Source organism: Oncorhynchus kisutch, linkage group LG11, assembly GCF_002021735.2.
Source record: "Oncorhynchus kisutch isolate 150728-3 linkage group LG11, Okis_V2, whole genome shotgun sequence".
Lineage (NCBI taxonomy): Eukaryota > Metazoa > Chordata > Actinopteri > Salmoniformes > Salmonidae > Oncorhynchus > Oncorhynchus kisutch.
In genome coordinates this window covers 73,154,164-73,175,228 of record NC_034184.2, presented here as the reverse complement: position 1 = coordinate 73,175,228, position 21,065 = coordinate 73,154,164, and the positions used below count along the sequence as shown (strand labels likewise).

Here is a 21,065-nt window from a genome sequence, read left to right as displayed (position 1 = left end):
ATCCTTGCCACCTCCCTCTCTCTCCATCTCTCGCTCTCTCTCATATTTAACACAACGCTAGCTAGTTAGCGTGCTAACGTCGTGAGGGACCCAAAGGTGAACGGGTTATAAACAACACTGCTCTGTTAGTGCTGGGTGAGAGCAACCCCCTCCCCCCACTCCCAATGTTTGCTTTGAAGAGCATGTGTCAGTTTTGGCAGTTTGGCTCAGGGCCCATTGTCTCTCTATCTGCCTAGCTGGTAGAGGACTCAACTTCCTTATTTAATGTATTACTCATTGAACATAAAGCTGCAATATGTAACTTTTTGACGACCCGACCGAATTAACATAGAAATGTGAGTTGTAGATCTGTCATTCTCATTGAAAGCAAGTCTAAGAAGCGGTAATCTCTAGATCTGTTCTGTGTGCTATTTCTATTCTTCCCGTTCTTAAGTTTCGTTTTTGCGTCTTATACTTTCGGTTTTGTACACCAGCTTCAAACAGCTAAAAATACTATTTTGGGTTATTGAAAATATATATTCAGTTGTTTAGATTGTACAATGATTCTCTACACTAAAATTGCTTGTGTTGTCACAAACTGAAATTATGCGAACTATTAGGAAATGGCAGAAAGATTTCTGCATATTGCGTCTTAAACAATAGTTGTAGTTTTGAGTCTAATACAAGTAGCAAAGTTGCTCAAGGTGATGCAAAGTTAGCCCTGGTTTAAACAATGCCTTCGGAAAGTATTCATACCCCTTTACTTTTTCTACATTTTGTTACGTTACAGCATTATTCTAAAATAGATTTTTTTTTAAAGAACATCCTCAGAAATCTACACACAATATCCCATAATGACAAAGCGAAAACAGGTTTTAGAAATTTTTGCAAATGCATAACTTTTTTACATAAGTATTCAGACCCTTTGCTATGAGACTCTAAATTGAGCTCAGGTGCATCCTGTTTCCATTGACCATCCTTGAGATGTTTCTACAACTTGATTGTTGTCCACCTGTGGTATATTCAATTGATTGGACATGATTTTTAAAGGCACACACCTGTTTATGTAAGGTCCCACAGTTGGCAGTACATGTCAGAGCGAAAACCAAACCATGAGGTCGAAGGAATTGTCCTAGAGCTCCGAGAATGGATTGTGTCGAGGCACAGATCTGGGGAAGGGTACCAAAATAATTATGCAGTATTGAAGGTCCCCAAGAACACAGTGGCCTCCATCATTCTTAAATGGAAGAAGTTTGGAACCACAAAGACTCTTCCTAGAGCTGGCTGCCCGGCCAAACTGAGCAATCGGGGGAGAAGGGCCTTGGTCAGGGAGTAGACCAAGAACCCGATAGTCACTCTGACAGAGATCCAGAGTTTCTCTGTGGAGATGGGAGAACCTTCCAGAAAGACAACCATCTCTGCAGCATTCCACCAATAAGGCCTTTGTGGTAAAGTGGCCAGACGGAAGCCACTCCTCAGTAAAAGGCACATAACAGTCCGCTTCAAGTTTGCCAAAAGGCACCTAAAGACTCTCAGGGCATGAGAAACAAGATTCTCTGGTCTGATGAAACCAAGATTGAACTCTTTGGCCTGAATGCCAAGCGTCACATCTGAAGGAAACCTGGCACCATCCCTACGGTGAAGCATGGTGGTGGCAGCATCAAGCTGTGTGGGTGTTTTCAGCGGCAGGTACTGGGAGACTAGTCAGGATCGAGGCAAAGATGAACGGAGCAAAGTATTGAGAGATCCTTGATGCTCCAGAGCTGAAAATATCTGTGCAGCAACTCTCCCCATCCAACCTAATAGAGCTTGAGAGGATCTGCAGAGAAGAATGGGAGAAACTCCCCAAATACAGGTGTGCCAGGCTTGTAGCGTCATACCCAATAATATTTGAGGCCGTAATCGTTGCCAAAGGTGTTTCAACAAAGTCCTGAGTGAAGGGTCTGAATACTTATGTAAATGTGATATTTACATTTTATTTATTTATAAATTAGCAAACATTTCTAAAACCCTGTTCGTTTTGTCATTATGGGGTATTTGTGTGTAGATTTGCTGAGGATTTTTTATGTATTTAATAAGGTTTTGCAATAAGGCTGTAACCTAACAAAATAAGGAAAAAGTCAAGGGGTCTGAATACTTTCCGAAGGCACTAATTTTTTATAAAGTAAGGGAGACTGAATGGTGGCTTTAAATCTATGGAAACGTGTCACAAGTGATTTGTCACCAGCGTTTTGTCCTCACACTGGTGTCCCCTCTAGCCCAGCAGGAGGGCTGTGGTGCGACCACCCGTATGACCTTGTCAGCTGACTCATGCGGTTGCCAGAGTGGTGGCAGACTGACTGTGTGTGGAAGGGGATGGTGTTGGCGGTTGCTATATTTAAATCAATGTCTTTGGCTTCTGCAAGTTGATTGATTGAGAGTATTTTCACATAGGACTTGAAACCTAAAAAAAATGGCTACAGTTTCCAATAATCTATTGAAATAGTTGATTGCATAGCCTAATACTTCCATTAATCAATCCAACTTCATGAACTTAGCTGGCTATATAAGTAATATATATGAGCACCTTGTAATTAATTGAACACGATTATAAAGTTTTGCAAATAAAGTGTAACAACCAATACAGATGTGTTGTTCAGATTGAGGTTAAAAGAGTTACAGAAGTTGACAGGAGTTACAATGAAGAAAAGGAGAGAAGCCGAGAGAGCGAGTGTGAGAGGATGGAGGGAAGGACCCAGCCAGGCAGTCAGACAAAACAAGATGGAGAGAGAGGGAAGAAGAGGGAGAGCAAATGGAGGTGGGAGGAGTCTGAGAGGAAGGGAGTGCGAGCTGCAAGGGGCCCAACGATAGATGAGGGGAGGGGACAGGACAGGATAGGACAGGACAGGAGAAGAGAGGAGAGGCGTGGAGAGGCATTCTTGTTTGCTGCTCTTTGGCACAGTGTGGAGACTTTTCCATCCACACACACACACACAGTGTAGTGTCTGTGTGTAGGATGGGGGGGGGGTCAAAGCTGTAGTGAGAGTGATGGCTGGGAACAGATGTAGTAACAGCAGCCACTGCTGCCCCTCCTCCCCCGCACCATCTACACGCATGCACACACTCCTCTCCTGTAACACACAGCACTTTCTCTCCATGAGAGTGTGTTGGAATCTCCAAACAAGTGCAACACTCTCCTCCAGTTGCCTGCTTTGAAACATCACAACAGAAATCTGGAAACCTAGCACGGCCCTTGTGCAATCTCTCTCCTCTCCCCACACCTTTTTTTCCGCTTGGCCTTCTTTCGTTTCTCCAACTCCCCTCTGCATCGGTATCTCTTCTCTCCTCCTGTCTCTCCTCCCCCTCTTTCTTTCCTCCATCTATCCCTCTTTCATCCTTCCTCTCCTCTCCCCTCTCCCTCTTCTCGGTTCCCACCATCTGTTGCAGTTCATTTTAGCAGGCCATAAAAAGTGCTGCCCAAGCGTTTGATCCACCAATCAGAGTGCGGGATGGAGGGAGGGGGTAATACTCAGCTAATGAAAGAAAACAAATCCACGGCTAATCTTGAGATCTGTGGTTAACACACACACACCCCTTGGCCAACCCCCACTATTCAACATGACCATATTACTTAGTCTGTGCTTTGTATTGCTAGTTAGAGCTGCTACTCCATTAGCTACATACTACTCCACAATACTTTGGTAGTTGTAAACCAGTGGCTTTCATTATTTTTTTGCATTATTTAATAAGGTAGTGAGTTTTAATGACTCGGGTGGTCTGGGCATGGTGCTACTTGCAACACCAGGGAGTTTATGGTTTTTATATCCTGTGTGCGAGTGATTCCTCATGAAAACCCAGACAAAAACAATGTAATCCATAGAATAGTACTTTGGAGGAAGGATTGTTGACATATATTTGACATTTGTATCTAAAAGCATAATTAAGAAATAAGTGATCAAGTTGGCATATTTATAACATTTTGGCCTTACCCAGGCCTCCTTCAAGACTCCAGTGTTTCATCTGTAGGTGCTATAAGGCATTGTCATATGAAGCTTTACAGCTTGCTCTGTAATATGAGTACTAGTAGTGTTTTGTCCCCCAAAAATGATACAGTATGTAAGGAAAGTATTCAGGCCATTGACTTTTTCCACATTCTGTTTCGTTACAGCCTTATTCGAAAATGATTTACATAGTTCCCCCCATCAATCTACAGACAATACCCCATAATGACAAAGCAAAAACAGGTTTTTAGAAATGTTTGCGAAAGTATTATTTTTTTTTTAACTATCACATTTACATAAGTATTCAAACCCTTTACTCAGTACTTTGTTGAGGCACCTTTTGGCTTGAACAGCCTCAAGTCTTCTTGGGTAGGATGCTAGAAGTTTGGCACACCTGTATTTGGGGAGTTTCTCCCATTCCTCTCTGCAGATCCTCTCAAGCTCTGTCAGGTTGGATGGGGAGCGTTGTTGCACAGCTATTTTCAGGTCTCTCAGGGATTTTCGATTGGGTTCAAGTCCGGGCTCTGGCTGGGCCGGTCGGACATTCGGAGACTTGTCCGAGCATTGTCTTGGCTGTGTGCTTAGGTTCGTTGTCCTGCTGGAAGGTGAACCTTCGGATCAGTCTGAGGTCCTGAGCGCTCTGGAGTTGGTTTTCATCAACGATCACTCTGTACTTTGATCCGTTCATCTTTCCCTCGATCCTGACTAGTCTCCCAGTCCCTGCTGCTGAAAAACAGCATGATGCATGATGCTGCCACCACCATGTTTCACCGTAGGGATGGTGCCAGGTTTCCTCCAGACGTGACGCTTGGTATTCAGGCCAAAGAGTTCAATCTTGGTTTCATCAGACCAGACAATCTTGTTTCTCATGGTCTGAGAGTCTTTAGGTACCTTTTGGCAAGCTCCAAGCGGACTGTCATGTGCCTTTTACTGAGGAGTGGCTTCCGTCTGGCCACTCTACCATAAAGGCCTTATTGGTGGAGTGCTGCAGAGATGGTTGTCCTTCTGGAAGGTTCTCCCATCTCCACAGAGGAACTCTGGAGCTCTGTCAGAGTGATCATCGGGTCCTTGGTCACCTCCCTGACCAAGGCCCTTCTCCCCTGATTGCTCAGTTTGGTCGGGCGGCCAGCTCTAGGAAGTAAATAAGAATTTGTTCATAACTGACTTGCCTAGTTAAAGGTTATATAAAAAAATTTAAAAAGAAGAGTCTTGGTTCCAAATTTTGTCCATTTAAGAACAACGGAGGCTACTGTGTTCTTGGTGGATCTTCAGTGCTGCAGAATTGTTTTGGTACCCTTCCCCAGAACTGTGCCTCGACAAAATCCCACCAAAATCCCTCTGACAAAAGTCTCGGAGCTCTACGGACTGCGCTGACATGCACTGTCAACTGTGGGACCTTTTTATATATAGACGCGTGCACCTTTCCAAATTATGTCCAATCAAGTTGTAGAAACATCTCAAGGATGATCAATGGAAACAGGATGCACCTGAGCTCAATTTCGAGTCTCATAGCAAATGGTCTGAATTCTTACGTCTGTTATTTCTATTTTTATTTTATTTTAATACATTTATAAAAATTCTAAAAACCTGTTTTCTCTTTGTCACAATGGGGTATTGTGTGTAGATTGCTGAGGATTTGTATTTATTTAATCCATTTTGGAATAAGGCTGTAACGTAACAAAATGTAGAAAAAGTTAAGGGGTCTGAATACTTTCCGAAGCCACTGTATATGATGTTGAACATAATATACTCTACTGGCATATCAAAGTTCCAGTGTGGGATCTTTGCTAGTTTTAAAGTTATGATCCGATTTGTAAGCACTACTGACAGAGTGAACGTGAAAATGGATTCAAAATGGCGGTGATTTGCAAGATATTATTTTTATGTGTTTAACTAGATAAGTCAGTTAAGAACAAATTCTTATTTACAATGATGGCCTACTCCAGTCAAACCCTAATGACGCTGGGCCAATTGTGCGCTGCCCTATGGGACTCCCAATTATGGCCAGTTGTGATACAGCCTGGAGTCGAACCAGGGTCTGTAGTGACGCCTCTGAGATGCGGTGCCTTAGACCGCTGCGTGGAGCCCGGGAGCCCACGTGATGTGCAGTGATGCAAGTAAAGGACATAGTCTACTATTGGTTACATTGCCTACTATGCCAATTTCTCAGTTTAAAACAGTTATGGGCCATTTTATACAATCAGGGATCCCACTCTGGAACTTTGATATTCCTGTAGTGTAATTTATGTCAATGAAAAAAGGCAAAATATTTTGTACATGGGATGCAGTAGCTATAAGACTTGGAGTGAGACATGCACACACCCCACTCGCACTCTGACAGAAGGGTTTGTGACACTGCACCTGCTTAGGCCGTGTTGCTGTTTGTAATAGGGGTGTTGATGAGTAATCGTGTTTTCATTTAAGAAAATACATAGTGTTGGTATTCTGTGTTGGTATGCCTTCATCATAATAACTCCTTATTATACAGTACCAGTCAAAAGTTTGGACACACCTACTGATTCCAGAGTTTTTCTTTATTTTTACTATTTTCTACATTGGAGAATAATAGTGAAGACATCAAAACTATGAAATAACACAAATGGAATCATGTAGTAACAAAAAAGTGTAAAACAAATCCAAATATATTTTATATTTGAGATTCTTCAAATAGCCACCCTGACAGCTTTGCACACTCTTGTCATTCTCTCAACCAGATTCATGAGGTAGTTACCTGGAATGCATTTCAATTAACAGGTGTGCCTTGTTTAAAGTTAATTTGTGGAATTTCTTTCCTTCTTAATGCGTTTGAGCCAATCAGTTGTCTTTTGACAAGGTATGGGTGGTATACAGAAGATGGCCCTATTTGTTAAAAGACCACGTCCATATTATGGCAAGAACAGCTCAAATAAGCAAAGTGAAACGACAGTCCATCATTACTTTAAGACATGAAGGTCAGTCAATACAGAACATTTCAAGAACTTTGAAAGTTTCTTCAAGTGCAGTCGCAAAAACCATCAAGCGCTATGATGAAACTGGCTCTCATGAGGGCCTCCACAGGAAAGGAAGACCCAGAGTTACCTCTGCCGTAGAGGATAAGTTAATTTGAGTTACCATCCTCAGAAATTGCAGCTCAAATTACTGCTTCACAGAGTTCAAGTAACAGACACATCTCAACATCAACTGTTCAGAGGAGACTGTGTGAATCAGGCCTTCATGGTTAAATTGCTGCAGAGAAACCACTACTAAAGGTAACCAATAAGAAGAAGAGACTTGCTTAGGCCAAGAAACACGAGCAATGGACATTAAACCGGTGTAAGTGAACAGATGATCTCCGCATGTGTGGTTCCCACTGTGAAGCATGGAGGAGGAGTTGTGGGGGTGCTTTGCTGGTGACACTGTCTGTGATTTATTTAGAATTCAAGGCACAATTAATCATCATGGCTACCACAGCATTCTGCAGTGATACACCAACCCATCTGGTTTGCGCTTAGTGGGGCTATCATTTGTTTTTCAGCAGCACAATGACCCAAAACACCCTACACAGGCTGTGTAAGGGCTATTTGACCTGGCCTCCACAATCACCTGACCTCAACCCAATTGAGATGGTTTGGGATGAGTTGGACTGCAAAGTGAAGTGAAAGCAGCCAACAAGTGCTCAGCATATGTGGGAACTCCTTCAAGACTTTTTGAATAGCTTTCCAGGTGAAGCTGGTTGAGAGCATGCCAAGAGTGTGTAAAGCTGTCATCAAGGCAAAGAGTGGCTTCTTTGAAGAATCTCAACCAACACTTTTTTGGTTACTACATGATTCCATGTGTTATTTCATAGTTTTGAGGTCTTCACTATTTTACAATGTAGAAAATAGTAAAACTAAATAAAAACCCTTGAATGAGTAGAAAAAATTTACCACAGTAAATAAAAAAGTTAAATGTTGGCATTTCAATTCCCTGTGTACCAAAATTGAACCTTGACCCCACAACCGCAATACGTACCCATCCGTGGGTTTGGCGAACCATTACACCCTTAGTCTGTAATGTCACTTCTCTACTCCCTCCCGGGACTCACTAGAATAAACACAACCAGCCGTCACCAGTCTGTTCAAGCTCACCTCTTTCACCCACTCTCACCCCTCTCATCTCCTCCTTTTCCTCTCCTCCATCTCATCTCTCTACTTCTCCATTTCCAAGGCTTCCCCCCCTTCCCTTTCTCTCTATCACCCTCAACTCCTGTCCTCCATCCCTTTATTTCTCTACCTTTTTTATTCACTTTGGTTAGGGTGAGTTGTTTGGAAAGCCAATGTAGAGGAATGTAGACACTAAAACACACACACACACACACACTTCAACCCTCCCTCCATGAGGAGGAGGAAGTGGCCTGGACCGGAGAGGAGCTTCCTGTGGGGCTGTGAACGGGAATCTGCAATTAACGGGGTGGGGGGGGGGGGCTCTTATTTGGGCTCTCTCTCACCCCTCTTCTCTCCTCTTTCTTGCTTATTCTGTGTCTGTATCTCTCCTTCCCCCTTCTTTCTTTCCTTTTTCCATCTACCCCTCTCCTGCATCCTTCTCTTTTGTCCTCTCTCTCTGTCTGTCATTAGTCTGTTTTTCAGTCACTGTCTGTATTAGCTGGATCTCCTGTGATACTGTGTCATAGCATGTTAGCTGGGCCAGATAACAATAGTAGGCATAGTTAGGGATGTGTGCTGGATACAGGATGGGCCTGGGGGGATGGTACAGAAAGCGCCAGTCTAGCATGGAGTTAGAGATTAGCCCCCCCCCCCCCAAACCCTCCCATCGGAGACTGGCCCGGGTGCGGAGAGTGGATAGGGAAACCAAGGGCTTGAATCTGTGTGTGTTTGATTGGGTAGTGGCTGGGGGCCTATGGCTTTACTTGACCATGGACCATAGACACTATTGGTGGCCTGCTGTGATTGGTTTCTTGTTGTTATGCTGAGGATAGAAAGAAAGGGGAGGATATTTCATCCTCTTTCTCCCTCCCACCCGCCCTCTCTTGTCTCATACGAGACAGGTTTAATGTCATAAAACACAGGCTATCATGTCTAGCTAGTGACATCAACTCGGCCAGTATTCTTTCGCTCTCCCTATCACAATCCTCTTCCTCCTCCCCTCTGCATTAACCTTCAGCCCCCTCAACCCCTCTAGGCCCTCCTTCCACTCCATAGCCAACGTATGCGCTAGTGCACACTGAAGTGCACTGCATACTCACTTCATTTACCATCTGACTCCTCATGTTAACAAGTATGTACGTATGTGGCATCAGTATCTCTTTGCGCATGCCTTGTACTTTTTACATTTGTTGTAGTGAAAAATGCTAATGCTAGTAGCTAGCTACAGAACATTGTGCTAATGCTAGTAGCTAGCTACAGAACATTGTGCTAATGCTAGTAGCTAGGTACAGAACATTGTGCGAATGCTAGTAGCTAGCTACAGAACATTGTGCTACGCTTGTAGCTAGCTACAGAACATTGTGCTAACGTTAGTAGCTAGCTATGGAACATTGTGCTAATGCTAGTAGCTAGCTACGGAACATTGTGCTAACGCTAGTAGCTAGCTACGGAACATTGTGCTCCCGCGAGTAGCTAGCTACGGAACATTGTGCTCACGCTAGTAGCTAGCTACGGAGCATTGTGCTCATGTTAGTAGCTAGCTACGGAACGTTGTGCTCATCTTAGTAGCTAGCTACGTTATCCTTACATTTTTTTGGACTGGCAACATGTTGCTAGTAAACGTTAATGTAACTTGCTGAATTTAAATGGAATTGACCCCAACCCTGCAAAGTACCGACGCCTTCTTAGTTTTTGTGTATGTTGTGTTCCTGCAGTGATGGAGAGCGCCACAGAAGACAAGCGTCCGGGGGGAGGGGTGAGCGCTGAGTTGAGCACTGTAGAGACTGAGCACTCTGAGGGGCAGGAAACCCCCAACTCCACACACACACAGGACGAGCACACAGGTGAGGGTGGTGTATGTGCCTGTGTCCGTGTCCGAGTGTTCCTGTGTGTGTTGCAAAGCTGGTGTGTGTTAGTTTGCTTATACTAACTGCGGTTTCCTCACTCTTCCCAGGGAGTAATGGAGCTATGGAGGAAGGAGAGGAGGAAGATGAAAATGGAGAGAATATGACAGAGGGCGTGGACTTGTCATCCATCAATGCCATGCTGTCAACGGTGATGAACGCAGGCCAGCTCAACGGCGCCATGGAGCCCTCCTCAGCCCCTGCCTCAACACCTTCCATCTCAATTAGCAAGACCACCCCACCCAGACCCACTAGTGTCAATCGCAATGCCAGGAGAAACACGGTACAAACACACACACACACACACGTAAAAAAAAACGAGCCGAGGAACAGGGAGGAGACTGAGTCAGTGTGGCATCACATAGGAAATGTGTCAACTGGTTGAAGTAGAAGAGAACAGTACAGTAAAAGCTAGTTTTTCATTGATGGTAAACACCCATTTCTGCAGTAAGAATACGAATCACAACCCTCCCCTGTATCACTATCTGTAATATGTCATTAATGCGTGATATCCTCTCTGTGTGTGTGTGTGTGTGTGTGTGTGTGTGTGTGTGTGTGTGTGTGTGTGTGTGTGTCAGTACCGAGGGATGGGGGGGTGGGTTGTAGGGGCAGGTGAAGAAGCATCCCCCCGTCTCACTCCACAACTCTCGCGTCCCAGCTTCAAACGAATAGCGACAAATGGTCCTTGCCTCTCAATTCCCCTTTTGTCCCCCCGGCCATGGGTTACGTGGCTCCTATTAAAGCATGGGATTGGGGGCCATAATGCTCGGGTGTAGGACAAACAGTTGTCACTTATGACGCGAGCACACACACACACACAGCCTGGAAGAGCCATCCAGGACCAGAGTTGTAGGCCGACCTACCCCTGACATGCAGAGTGTACTTCACATCCCTTTACAGGAGTGAACAGGTGCTCACCTCTTGAGGAAACCGGCTTAAAGCCTATTACGTAATTTACCAGATTGTCAGCTCTAACATAGGCCACACACAGCTATAGCATCAACGCATGCTACCAGGTGAAGAGGTTGTCACTAGTGGCCAGCTTGCAGGGTCCACACTGTGCTGTGGTTTGGAAAGAGCAGCAGAAAAAAGGAAATGGGGTCACATATTTTGCTGAAAACCTAAAACTCAATTCAGTTCTCGTGCACTCGCTGTCCATCCTGCAGTCTAGACACACACACACACACACACACACACACACACACACACACACAGGAGAAGGAATGATTAAGGATGTTTCTTGACCTCTGTTGCCACACACTATACAGTGGAGTTGAGCACCAGATCACTTGAGTCAGTGTGTGGAGAGAAAATGTCTACAATGCACTGGATGCCAGCGAGACGAAGGGCTGTGAAACAGACTTGAGCCCAAGCCAGCGGTGCAAAGGAACTGAACAATTCCTTTACTAGGCCTCTCCAAGAGAGGAAAAGGAAGTGCTTCCTAGAGATTGTTTTTGAAGATTCTCTCTGTCTGTGTGTGAAAGAAAGTATGCATATTTGTGTGCAAGTCGGTTTTCTGTGTGCATGCATCTAATTTTGTTTCTGCCACCTTTACACTTATACAGTGTGTGCGTGCATGGGGCAATCCATGGCAGTCCAGTGCTATGTTCAGTCAGTCCGAGTTAATTATCAGCTGTAGTGTCAACAGGAGAGAGAGAGAGGAAGGTGGGACCTGGGGTGTAGGGTTACACTGAGCTCAAGGTGAAACATCCCCCTCACCATTCTCCACAAACAACATAACACGCATACATGCAAGAAGACAAACGCATCATACCGCACTCACTCGCACACACACACCCAGGCTACAGGCGAATGAGTGTCAGGGTCAAATCCAAAACTCGCTGGGACTAGCAGGTGCAATTCTCTGTCTAATTTCGACCGCAGAATACAGATCATCAATGGGGGGGGGGGGGGGGGGTCTGCCAGACAAAAGCAAAGTACATTTTTCACCTATATTATTTTGCCCTGACCATTCTGGTCTTTATTATCAAAAGAATATAAGTAATGACATTGCTGTATATCCCTCCACTCATGCAGAAGGATAGGATGGCAGACCCTATGGTGAATGAAGTCGCCATCAGTGCTTCAGGCCCCACCAACCACAGCCCAACTATACAATAGTTATGAAAGACCAAGTGTTTTTATGGTATAGACTGGTTGGTTGTTTAGCAACAAAACCGATGAAGGCGCAACTGTGGGGCGAAACAGATGGGGTTCGGCTTAGATTGTTAACTATTTCGTCTCCAATGTTTACTGAAAACGTCAATACATTTGCACAATGAGCAATTGTTTCTCAAATACATCGTTAAAGTTGTTGGTTAGCTAACTAGCGAATTTGAGCCATATTAGCATTGACATGAAATCAGTTAAAACACCTCAAAACAAGACATGGTATCAAGAAAAAGATTAAACAAGCTGAAATGAGCCGCTTACGATTCCCCACATGACAGTTCTTTGTCATCATTGCTAGCTATCTGGCCATGCAGAATTACAACAACACACAGACATTTGCCCCATTTGAAGCTTGCACATCGTTTTTTTTTACTTTGTCAGCCATCCCATCTATTGCCAACCCTCTCAAACTTCTCCCAACGATGAAAGCGTAATAATTTCTAACATACACAGCGATCCACAAAGTTTTTTTATTTTCATGCATCTTTTATACTTTCCAATATCAAATTTAGCCGCAGTGGAAAGTTCTTATCTCACCTGTCAATGGGATGAATCCCAACGCGCATAACCCAGATCCTCCATTGACACAGTATGCTCCCATCTTGCCTCTCTTATTAGTTGTAACTTGTAGTCTTGTGTGTCTGCTTTACAGGAAGCCAAAGACGTCAATACAGATTTCATCTGTCCGCTGTGTGACAAAGACTGTATGACCCAGCACCAGCTCACTATGCACATCCGACAGGTAACACTACTATTACCATTACTACTTCTGCTGCTACTTCTACTACTTCTGCTGCTACTCCTACTACCACCACCACCACCACTACTACCTCTACTTCTACTACTATTTCTGCTGCCACTCCTACTACCACCACCACCACTACTGCTTCTACGACTGCTACTTCTACTCCTACTACCACCACCACTAACTTCTGCTACTTTTACTCCTACTACTACTTCTGCTGCTACTTCTACTCCTACTACTACTACTAGTACCACCACCACTACTACTTCTGCTTCTATTTCTACTACTACTGCTGCTACTTCTACTCCTACTACTACTACTTCTACTACTACTTCTGCTGCTACTCCTACTCCTACTACCACCACCACTACTACTTCTGCTTCTACTACTACTACTACTGTTGCTACTTCTACTCCTCCTACCACCACTACTACTTCTGCTTCCACTAGCGCTACTACTACCGCTGCTACTACCACTACTACTACCACTGCTACTATCGCTACTGCTAATAGTACTGCTACCACTACTACTACCACTAATACTACTGCTACTACCACTACCGCTGCTACCACTACCGCTACTAGCACTACAACTACTGCTACTACTGCTGCTACCACTAATACTACTGCTACTACCACTACCGGTGCTACCATTACTACCGCTACTACTACGGCTAATACTGCTACTACTACTGCTACTACCGCTACTACTGCTGCTACTACCGCTGCTACTACCGCTACTACTACTGCTACTACTACTGCCACTACTATTACTGCTACTACTACTGCTACTGCTGCTACTACCACTGCTACTACTACTACTTCCACTACCACTGCTGCTACTACCGCTGCTACTACTGCTACTACCACTGCTACTACTGCTACTACCGCTATTACTACTGCTACTACCTCTATTACTACTGCTACTACTACTGCTACTACCGTTACTACCGCTACTATTACTACCGCTACTACCGCTACTACTGCTACTACCGCTACTACTGTTACTGCCACTACTACTGCTACTACCACTACCACTGCTACTACCACTGCTTCTACCGCCGCTACCACTACTACCACTGCTACTACTACTGCCACTACCGCTACTACTACTACTGCCACTACCGCTACTACCACTACTACAACTGCTACTACCACTACTACAACTGCTACTACCATTGCTACTACTGCTACTACTACTGCTACTACTACCGCTACTACTGCTGCTACTACTACTACTACTGCTGCTGCTGCTACTACTACTACTACTACTGCTGCTGCTGCTGCTACTACTACTACTACTACTACTGATACTACTACTGATACCGTTACTACTGCTGCTACCACTACTACTGCTACTACTGCTACCGCTACTACCACTACAGCCACTACTGCTACTACCACTACTACTACTACTACTACTACTACTACTACTACTACTACTACTACTACTACTTCTGCTGCTGCTGCTGCCGCTACTACTACTACTACTACTACTACTACTGCTGCTGCTGCCGCTACTACTGCTGCCACTACTACTGCTACTTCCACTACTGCTGTTACTACTACTGCTACTACCGCTACTACTGCTATCACCACTACTACTGCTACTACTTCTACTGATACTACTACTACTACTACTACTACTACTACTACTACTACTGCTACTACTACTACTTCCTCTCGCTCTCTGACATTCAGTAATGGAAGTAATAATGTATAATGTGTCGTAATAATATCTCTTTCGCTGTCTCTCCCCTCCCAGCACAACTCGGACAACGGGGCGACTGACCACTCATGCAGCATCTGTGGCAAGGCCCTGAGCTCAGCCAGCTCGCTGGACCGCCACATGCTAGTGCACAGCGGAGAGAGGCCCTACAAGTGCTCCTTCTGCGGCCAGACCTTCACCACCAACGGCAACATGCACAGGTCAGACACGCACACACACTCTGACTCATTCTCCACCTCGCTCAGTATTAAAGGGCTACCTACTAATGTTTAGGCATTGTGGTGGGGGCGGATGTGATTTCTGCATTTGGCGTTGTTTTTATTTTTGCGCATCACACAGAGGCTAGAAGAAAACGTCTCATTGCTAATGTGCGCCTGTACAGCACCTCACAAAATGGACATTAAGAAATTTAGTGGACAGTGTTAACTTCTTGGTGACGGGGCAGTATTTTCACGTCCGGATGAAATGCATGCCCAAATTCAACTGCCTGCTACTCATCCCCAGAAGATGAGATATGCATATTATTAGTGGATTTGGATAGAAAACACTCGGAAGTTTCTAAAACGGTTTGATTCATGTCTGTGAGTATAACAGAACGTATGTAGCAGGCGAAACCCCGAGGACATTCAGATTGTTTTGTTTGTTTGAGGTAACTCTCTTTTCAATGGGTTTTCATTGGGAATCCAGATTTCTAAGGGACCTTCTTGAAGTTCATCTCGCTTCCACTGGTTGTCAACAGTCTTTAGAAATTGGTTGAGGTTAATCCTTTGTGTAATGAAGAAGTACGGCCATCTTGAACGAGTGTCACTTGAAGTGTACTGTTAGAGGCGCATGACCAGAAAGCTAGCTACAGTTTGTTTTCTTCCTGTATTGAACACAGATCATCCCGTCTTCAATTTGATCGATTATTTACGTAAAAAAATACCTAAAGTTGTATTACATAAGTAGTTTGAAATGTTTTGGCAAAGTTTACAGGTAACTTTTGAGATATTTTTTAGTCACGTTGCGCAAGTTGGAACCAGTGTTTTTTTTGGATCAAACGCTCCAAATAAATTGACATTTTGGATATATATCGACGGAATTAATCGAACAAAAGGACCATTTGTGATGTTTATGGGACATATTGGAGTGCTAACAAAAGAAGCTCGTCAAAGATGAGGCATGATTTATATTTTAATTTCTGCGTTTTGTGTCGCGCCTGCAGGGTTGAAATATGGTTTCTCTCTGTTTACAGAGGTGCTATCTTCAGATAATAGCATATTTAGCTTTTTCTGAAAAGCCTTTTTGAAACCTGACATGTTGGCTGGATTCACAACAAGTGTAGCTTTAATTTGTTATCTTGCATGTGTGATTTAATGAAAGTTTGATATTTATAGTAATTTATTTGAATTTGGCGCTCTGCATTTTCCCTGGCTTTTGGGAGGTTAAGATTGTATGCCGTTGAAAGGCCCAGAGTATTACCAACACTAAAGCTTTGGTCTTTAAGCCTTTCTGTAAATGGTTCCCTACCCAGGTGTGATAGCAGCACCACCCAAACACATGTGGAGTACTGCTCCCACATAAAGCCAGCAAAATCCAAGCGTTAGCACCTGTCGCTAACTGCAGACACGCCCTTTAGAATAGCCCAGCAGTTGTTATAAAACAAAATAATCTGAAAACAAACAAATCTTTTTAGTGCTCAGTTTTCCCCGGAGATAAAGCATTTACAAAAATTATTACCGAAATATTCTGCTTTTACAAAATGTTATACTGTTTGTAAATGAACTAAAATGTCTTGCTCATGTTATATCTTTTAGAATTGACACGCTAACATTGGTCAGGGCAGACCGTTTGCCTGGAGGGGGATGGGGGACTGTGGCACAGAGATAAATATATAGGCGTTGTCGGGGGTTGGGATGCTCTGGGTAAGGTGTGTGTGTGTGTGTTGACGCTGTTTAGGCAAAGCAGAGTACAGGAAGTAGGAAAATGACTTTCCCCACTTCAACACACACACACAACAACAACTGTTAGGGCATCTGCTCCCAGCATACTTGACTGATGGCAGGGTTAAATACCGACTTCCTCTCTCTGCTCTCTTAGGGGTTTTATTGTGGGTGTGTGTGTTAGAATTGGGGGCTTGACGTTTAATTGATGTGTGATGTGAGAAGCTCCATCCCTTTTGAGTTGGCCAGCCCTACAACATAAGCTTCTGAAGTTATCCTGATAAAGTGGTGTTGTAAAATCTAAACGGTTGGCTGTTGAATCTATCTGCATGAGAGGGATGCACCAGGACAGTAGTCTGCCTGCTCCGTCGTTGGAGCGCTCATCTTTTCACCCTCGTGTGTATGGAATGAAGAGGTGTGGGCAGGAAGGAATGAGTGTAGGCCGAGTCAATCTGAGAGAATACGAGAGTGTGTTTATGTGTTGGTCTCTAGTGTTAAAGAATGCCACTGAATTCTGTGTAGAAGATACTAGGCGATACTAAGATTGTTGCATAAAAAAAATAAAGTTTTCTTTGCCTATTCGTGTTCTTTTTCACCATTCTGTTTAGCATTTTCTCAACACTCCAAAAAGAAGCAATGCTTTGGGGCAAGAAAATCAAAGCACGGGTGTATACATCAGCGAGATGTAACATTCAGAAATTGAGTCTCTATTCATCCTATCTGCGACCTTCCTTGTGAATGTTCCACGGTACTGAATTGATCCAGCCCTAGTCTGATGTGATGGAGCTGTCCATGTGGCTGGCAGGGGAGCAGCCATTTTGTTGCCAGAGCATCACATGAAATGGGGCCTGCTGTTGTGAGCCTGTTGCCAAGGAGAGGCATCCTAACCCTACGAAGGGCCTGGCGAATAGACTGATCCAGGGGGTAGTGGATGGGCACTCTGCTTAACTCTTTACAGGACAGTGAGGACACTAAAGGGTAGTGGGGAAGAGTGGGATAGAGAAGGTGCGATGGTAAGGAGAAGTGCCCTTGGTGTGACATTGCACAAGAGCAGGCGGCATCATTTTGATGCTACAGCGCCCCCTGTCCACCCACTGTGGTGATGCAGTGGATTTTTTTCAGTTTGGATGAGAAGGGAGCTGTTGAATCATCAACCCCCACTGTCAGTTTGAGTCTCTCTCTCGCTCTCTCGTAGACTTTGTTGACATGGCAAGTTAAATTACATACATTGTCAAAGTATACATATAACAAAAAATGGTGGGACCAACAGCAATAAGGCATTAATAGTAGTAGTGGAAATATTAATGAGAATAACAATACATTAAAGCAATAGTAGTAGTCCAGTCTCTCTCGCTCTTGATAATGACTTTTGTTGTAACATTGACACTGTTTGAGTTGTTTGATGTCTGAGTGCCTCTCAGTAAAATTACCTCTTCAGTCCTGAAAGTGTTTTTGCAATTTACAGACGACTGCATTATTGCAGGTGTGCGTCAAACCATCAACCAACTAGATAGACTGATGGGAAATGTTTTTTTAGGCAGGTGAATTTAGGAGGATGGCTGAGGTGACACAAAGACAAGTTGGTTTCATCCAATCACGCTGTGCTGACATGACAGCTTAGCTCTCTCGGGATTGGCTGACGCAGTGGTCAGAGTCCAGAGGATGCGGCTGCAGCCTGTCGGGTCCCCAGATGGGTGGCCAGCTCGCTGCCTGCCTGCTATTTCTAAACCAGGCACTGACGGCAGAGTGAAAGCTGAGACCTTTGCTGCCGACCCAACACTGGCTGACCTTTCCTCTCCCATGCTGGCGAATGAGCGCACACACACACGCGCACGCACACACACACACACACACACAAAGGCGTGCACACTCACACCACGGACATACAGTTTTACACAGACAAACACACTTATTGACGCGCACTCACATGCTCGCAGTCACACTCACACAAACACACGTATACACAGATATAGCTAGAATACAAATCCATGCATACACACACTATCAAAGTTACTTGCCAACAAGTTCACCCACACAATTGCACAATAATGTACCCACCTTTATTAAAGCAGATGCGCAGGGACAACTTGTGAAGTATGGGTGCACAGTCGCGCACACACAGAAATGTTAGTACACTCAGAGGCCCTATGACTGACTACTGATGTAGGGCTCTGTGGGCTAGGCCAGGTCTGTCAGGGATGTACTGATGTAGGGCTCTGTGGGCTAGGCCAGGTCTGTCAGGGATGTACTGATGTAGGGCTCTGGGCTAGGCCAGGTCTGTCAGGGATGTACTGATGTAGGGCTCTGTGGGCTAGCCCCAGGGATGTACTGATGTTGGGCTCTGTGGGCTAGTCCCAGGGATGTGCTGATGTTGGGCTCTGTTGGCTAGTCCCAGGGATGTGCTGATGTGTTTTCCAGGGTCCTAGTCCTCTTGTCCTCCCTCCCTTCTCACACACACACACACACACACACACACAAACACACACACACACACACACACACACACACACACACACACACACACGTGTCCTTAAATCAACTGATGGCATTTGACCTTTCACCAGAAAGAGTAGAGGGGGGAGGAGTTCTGTATGGTTTAGCCCCCCCATTCATTACTCTTCTCCTAGCTCTGCAGTTATCAGTGACCCCCTCTCAAAGTTTAAACTAATGTAATCAGCTTAAGAAGGACACACTCAAGTCACGTACACCTTTGCCTCTATCCCCCTCCCGCAGCTACATTGTCCCCTCCTTTTCCTCCTACATCCTTCTCCCCTCCCCCATAGATAACTCAACCTCCTGTCTTGAGTGTCAGGGATAGTCAGGCCTCATAATGCCTGTGTGACATTATCTCCTCTCTCTTCTCTTTTTCTAGCATCTTTCCATCTCACATCTCTATCCATTCGTCTGTCTTTCTCCCTCCCCTTTCTCTCTGTACACTCCTCCCCGTCCCTCTCTCTCTCTCCCTCCCTCCCCCTCTTGATCTCTGCCTCCATCTCCCTCTCTCCCTCCCTCCCATTCTCTCCTCCATTTGACTCCAGCCCGACAGCTGAATGTTGTGTTGTGAGGAGGAGAGACGGGAGGAGGAGAAGGGGGAGACAGAGATTAGCAGCAGGAACAACAAATGCTTCCAGAGGACTCTGTCTCAACAGGATTATTTTTGTGTTCCAATCATCCACCACAGTACTAATAAACATATTCTATGTCCAACTGTATTACTATATCTGAATGCCATGAATAGAGAAATAAATAGCTGAACTACCCCTGTAAACGTTACTAGAGAAGGCAAATTTGATAGACATAATATTACAGGGATGGAGATGACTGCCCTTCATGGTACCCTCGGCCCTTTTCCCTGGCCCGGAGTTAGGTCCTTACATGGACCTGCTGAGCCTGCTGGATAATTGGAGCAACTTAGACTATTACCGCCTTCCCTGCCCTCCTCCCAAGTGTGTGTGTTTGGTGTGCTCGCGGGCCAGAGTATGTGAGCGGAGCTGGATCAGCGAGGAGCGGAGCATGCACAATTTGACTAGTGCTTAACTTCACAAGCTCAGGACATGCCTGCCCAGCATGCATCTGTAGTCTACTTGTGTGCTGCTATAGCTCCTGTCATGAAGTTCATTAATATCTTCATAAAGAAACTAAAACACATGTGCAAAATCAAGGTTACTTACAAAGATGAGGAGGAGCAAGAGCGGGATTGCGGTGTCCACAACTATAGAATCATTGTAGAATCTGAAAAGACGCGTATCCTGAAAGCATAATGGTGTACTAGATTCACATGCTAACAGAAAGGAACGAGGTGGGTAGCTAACTAAGTGTGTCATTGTAGCAAAGTATTAATCAATCAAAATCAGATCTCTTAAGTTTCCTTCATTTTGGTTCTATTTTCTATACAATAGGCTATCATTGATTTTGGCCCAATAGGCCTGACCTCTTTCAAGGAGCTTTCTGTTTTGATAAGGTTATTTTACCTGAAAACCTTTAGGCCTACCTATATATTTAAAAAATAATAACTCTGCATCCCTACACAGCCTGGCAAGAGTGACCCGAAGGGTGTTCAGCATCCGCAGTGCCTGTGCAAGAGGGGAGAGGGTATTCTCCCCTGCTGACCGGCTCACATGAGCCTGAAGCCACAGACCAAACTTGTGTTTCTAAAAGTGAATTCAAAGGCATTTTTTATTTAATTCTAACTTAGTTTTACTATATGCACTATTAATAGACTAATGATTTAACACAACAAAATGTTGTTTAAATGCTGAGCGTTTAATGTCCCTGCCAGGCTAGTGTGTCGCACACGCAAGTGCTTCACAACGTATTTCTTTGTAGACTATAGCCTTGAAATAATAGGCTAGTAATATGGCCTAAATAATTCATTTTTGTTCCTTCTCAGGCTACATGTCTGGCTCCTGTACAGTGTTGATATGCTGTTTAATATGACATGTGGCCTATTTGAAATGATGAGCGCTTCTTACAGTCACCTTTTCCTGTTGTTTTAAGAAATACTTTTCATAAAA

The 21,065-nt window shown here is 44.5% G+C and overlaps 1 protein-coding gene across 5 annotated transcripts in view; it reads left to right on the top strand.

The window, feature by feature from the left end:
• LOC109899284 (ras-responsive element-binding protein 1) overlaps positions 1–21,065 on the top strand; it is a 71,482-nt gene that overhangs the window by 38,312 nt on the left and 12,105 nt on the right. For all 5 annotated transcript variants that reach the window (XM_020494357.2, XM_020494361.2, XM_020494358.2 and 2 more), the window contains 4 exons: positions 9,796–9,924; positions 10,035–10,267; positions 12,809–12,898; positions 14,666–14,829. In XM_020494357.2, the coding sequence (XP_020349946.1) occupies positions 9,796–9,924; positions 10,035–10,267; positions 12,809–12,898; positions 14,666–14,829 (616 nt within the window). The remainder of the gene's footprint in view (positions 1–9,795; positions 9,925–10,034; positions 10,268–12,808; positions 12,899–14,665; positions 14,830–21,065) is intronic.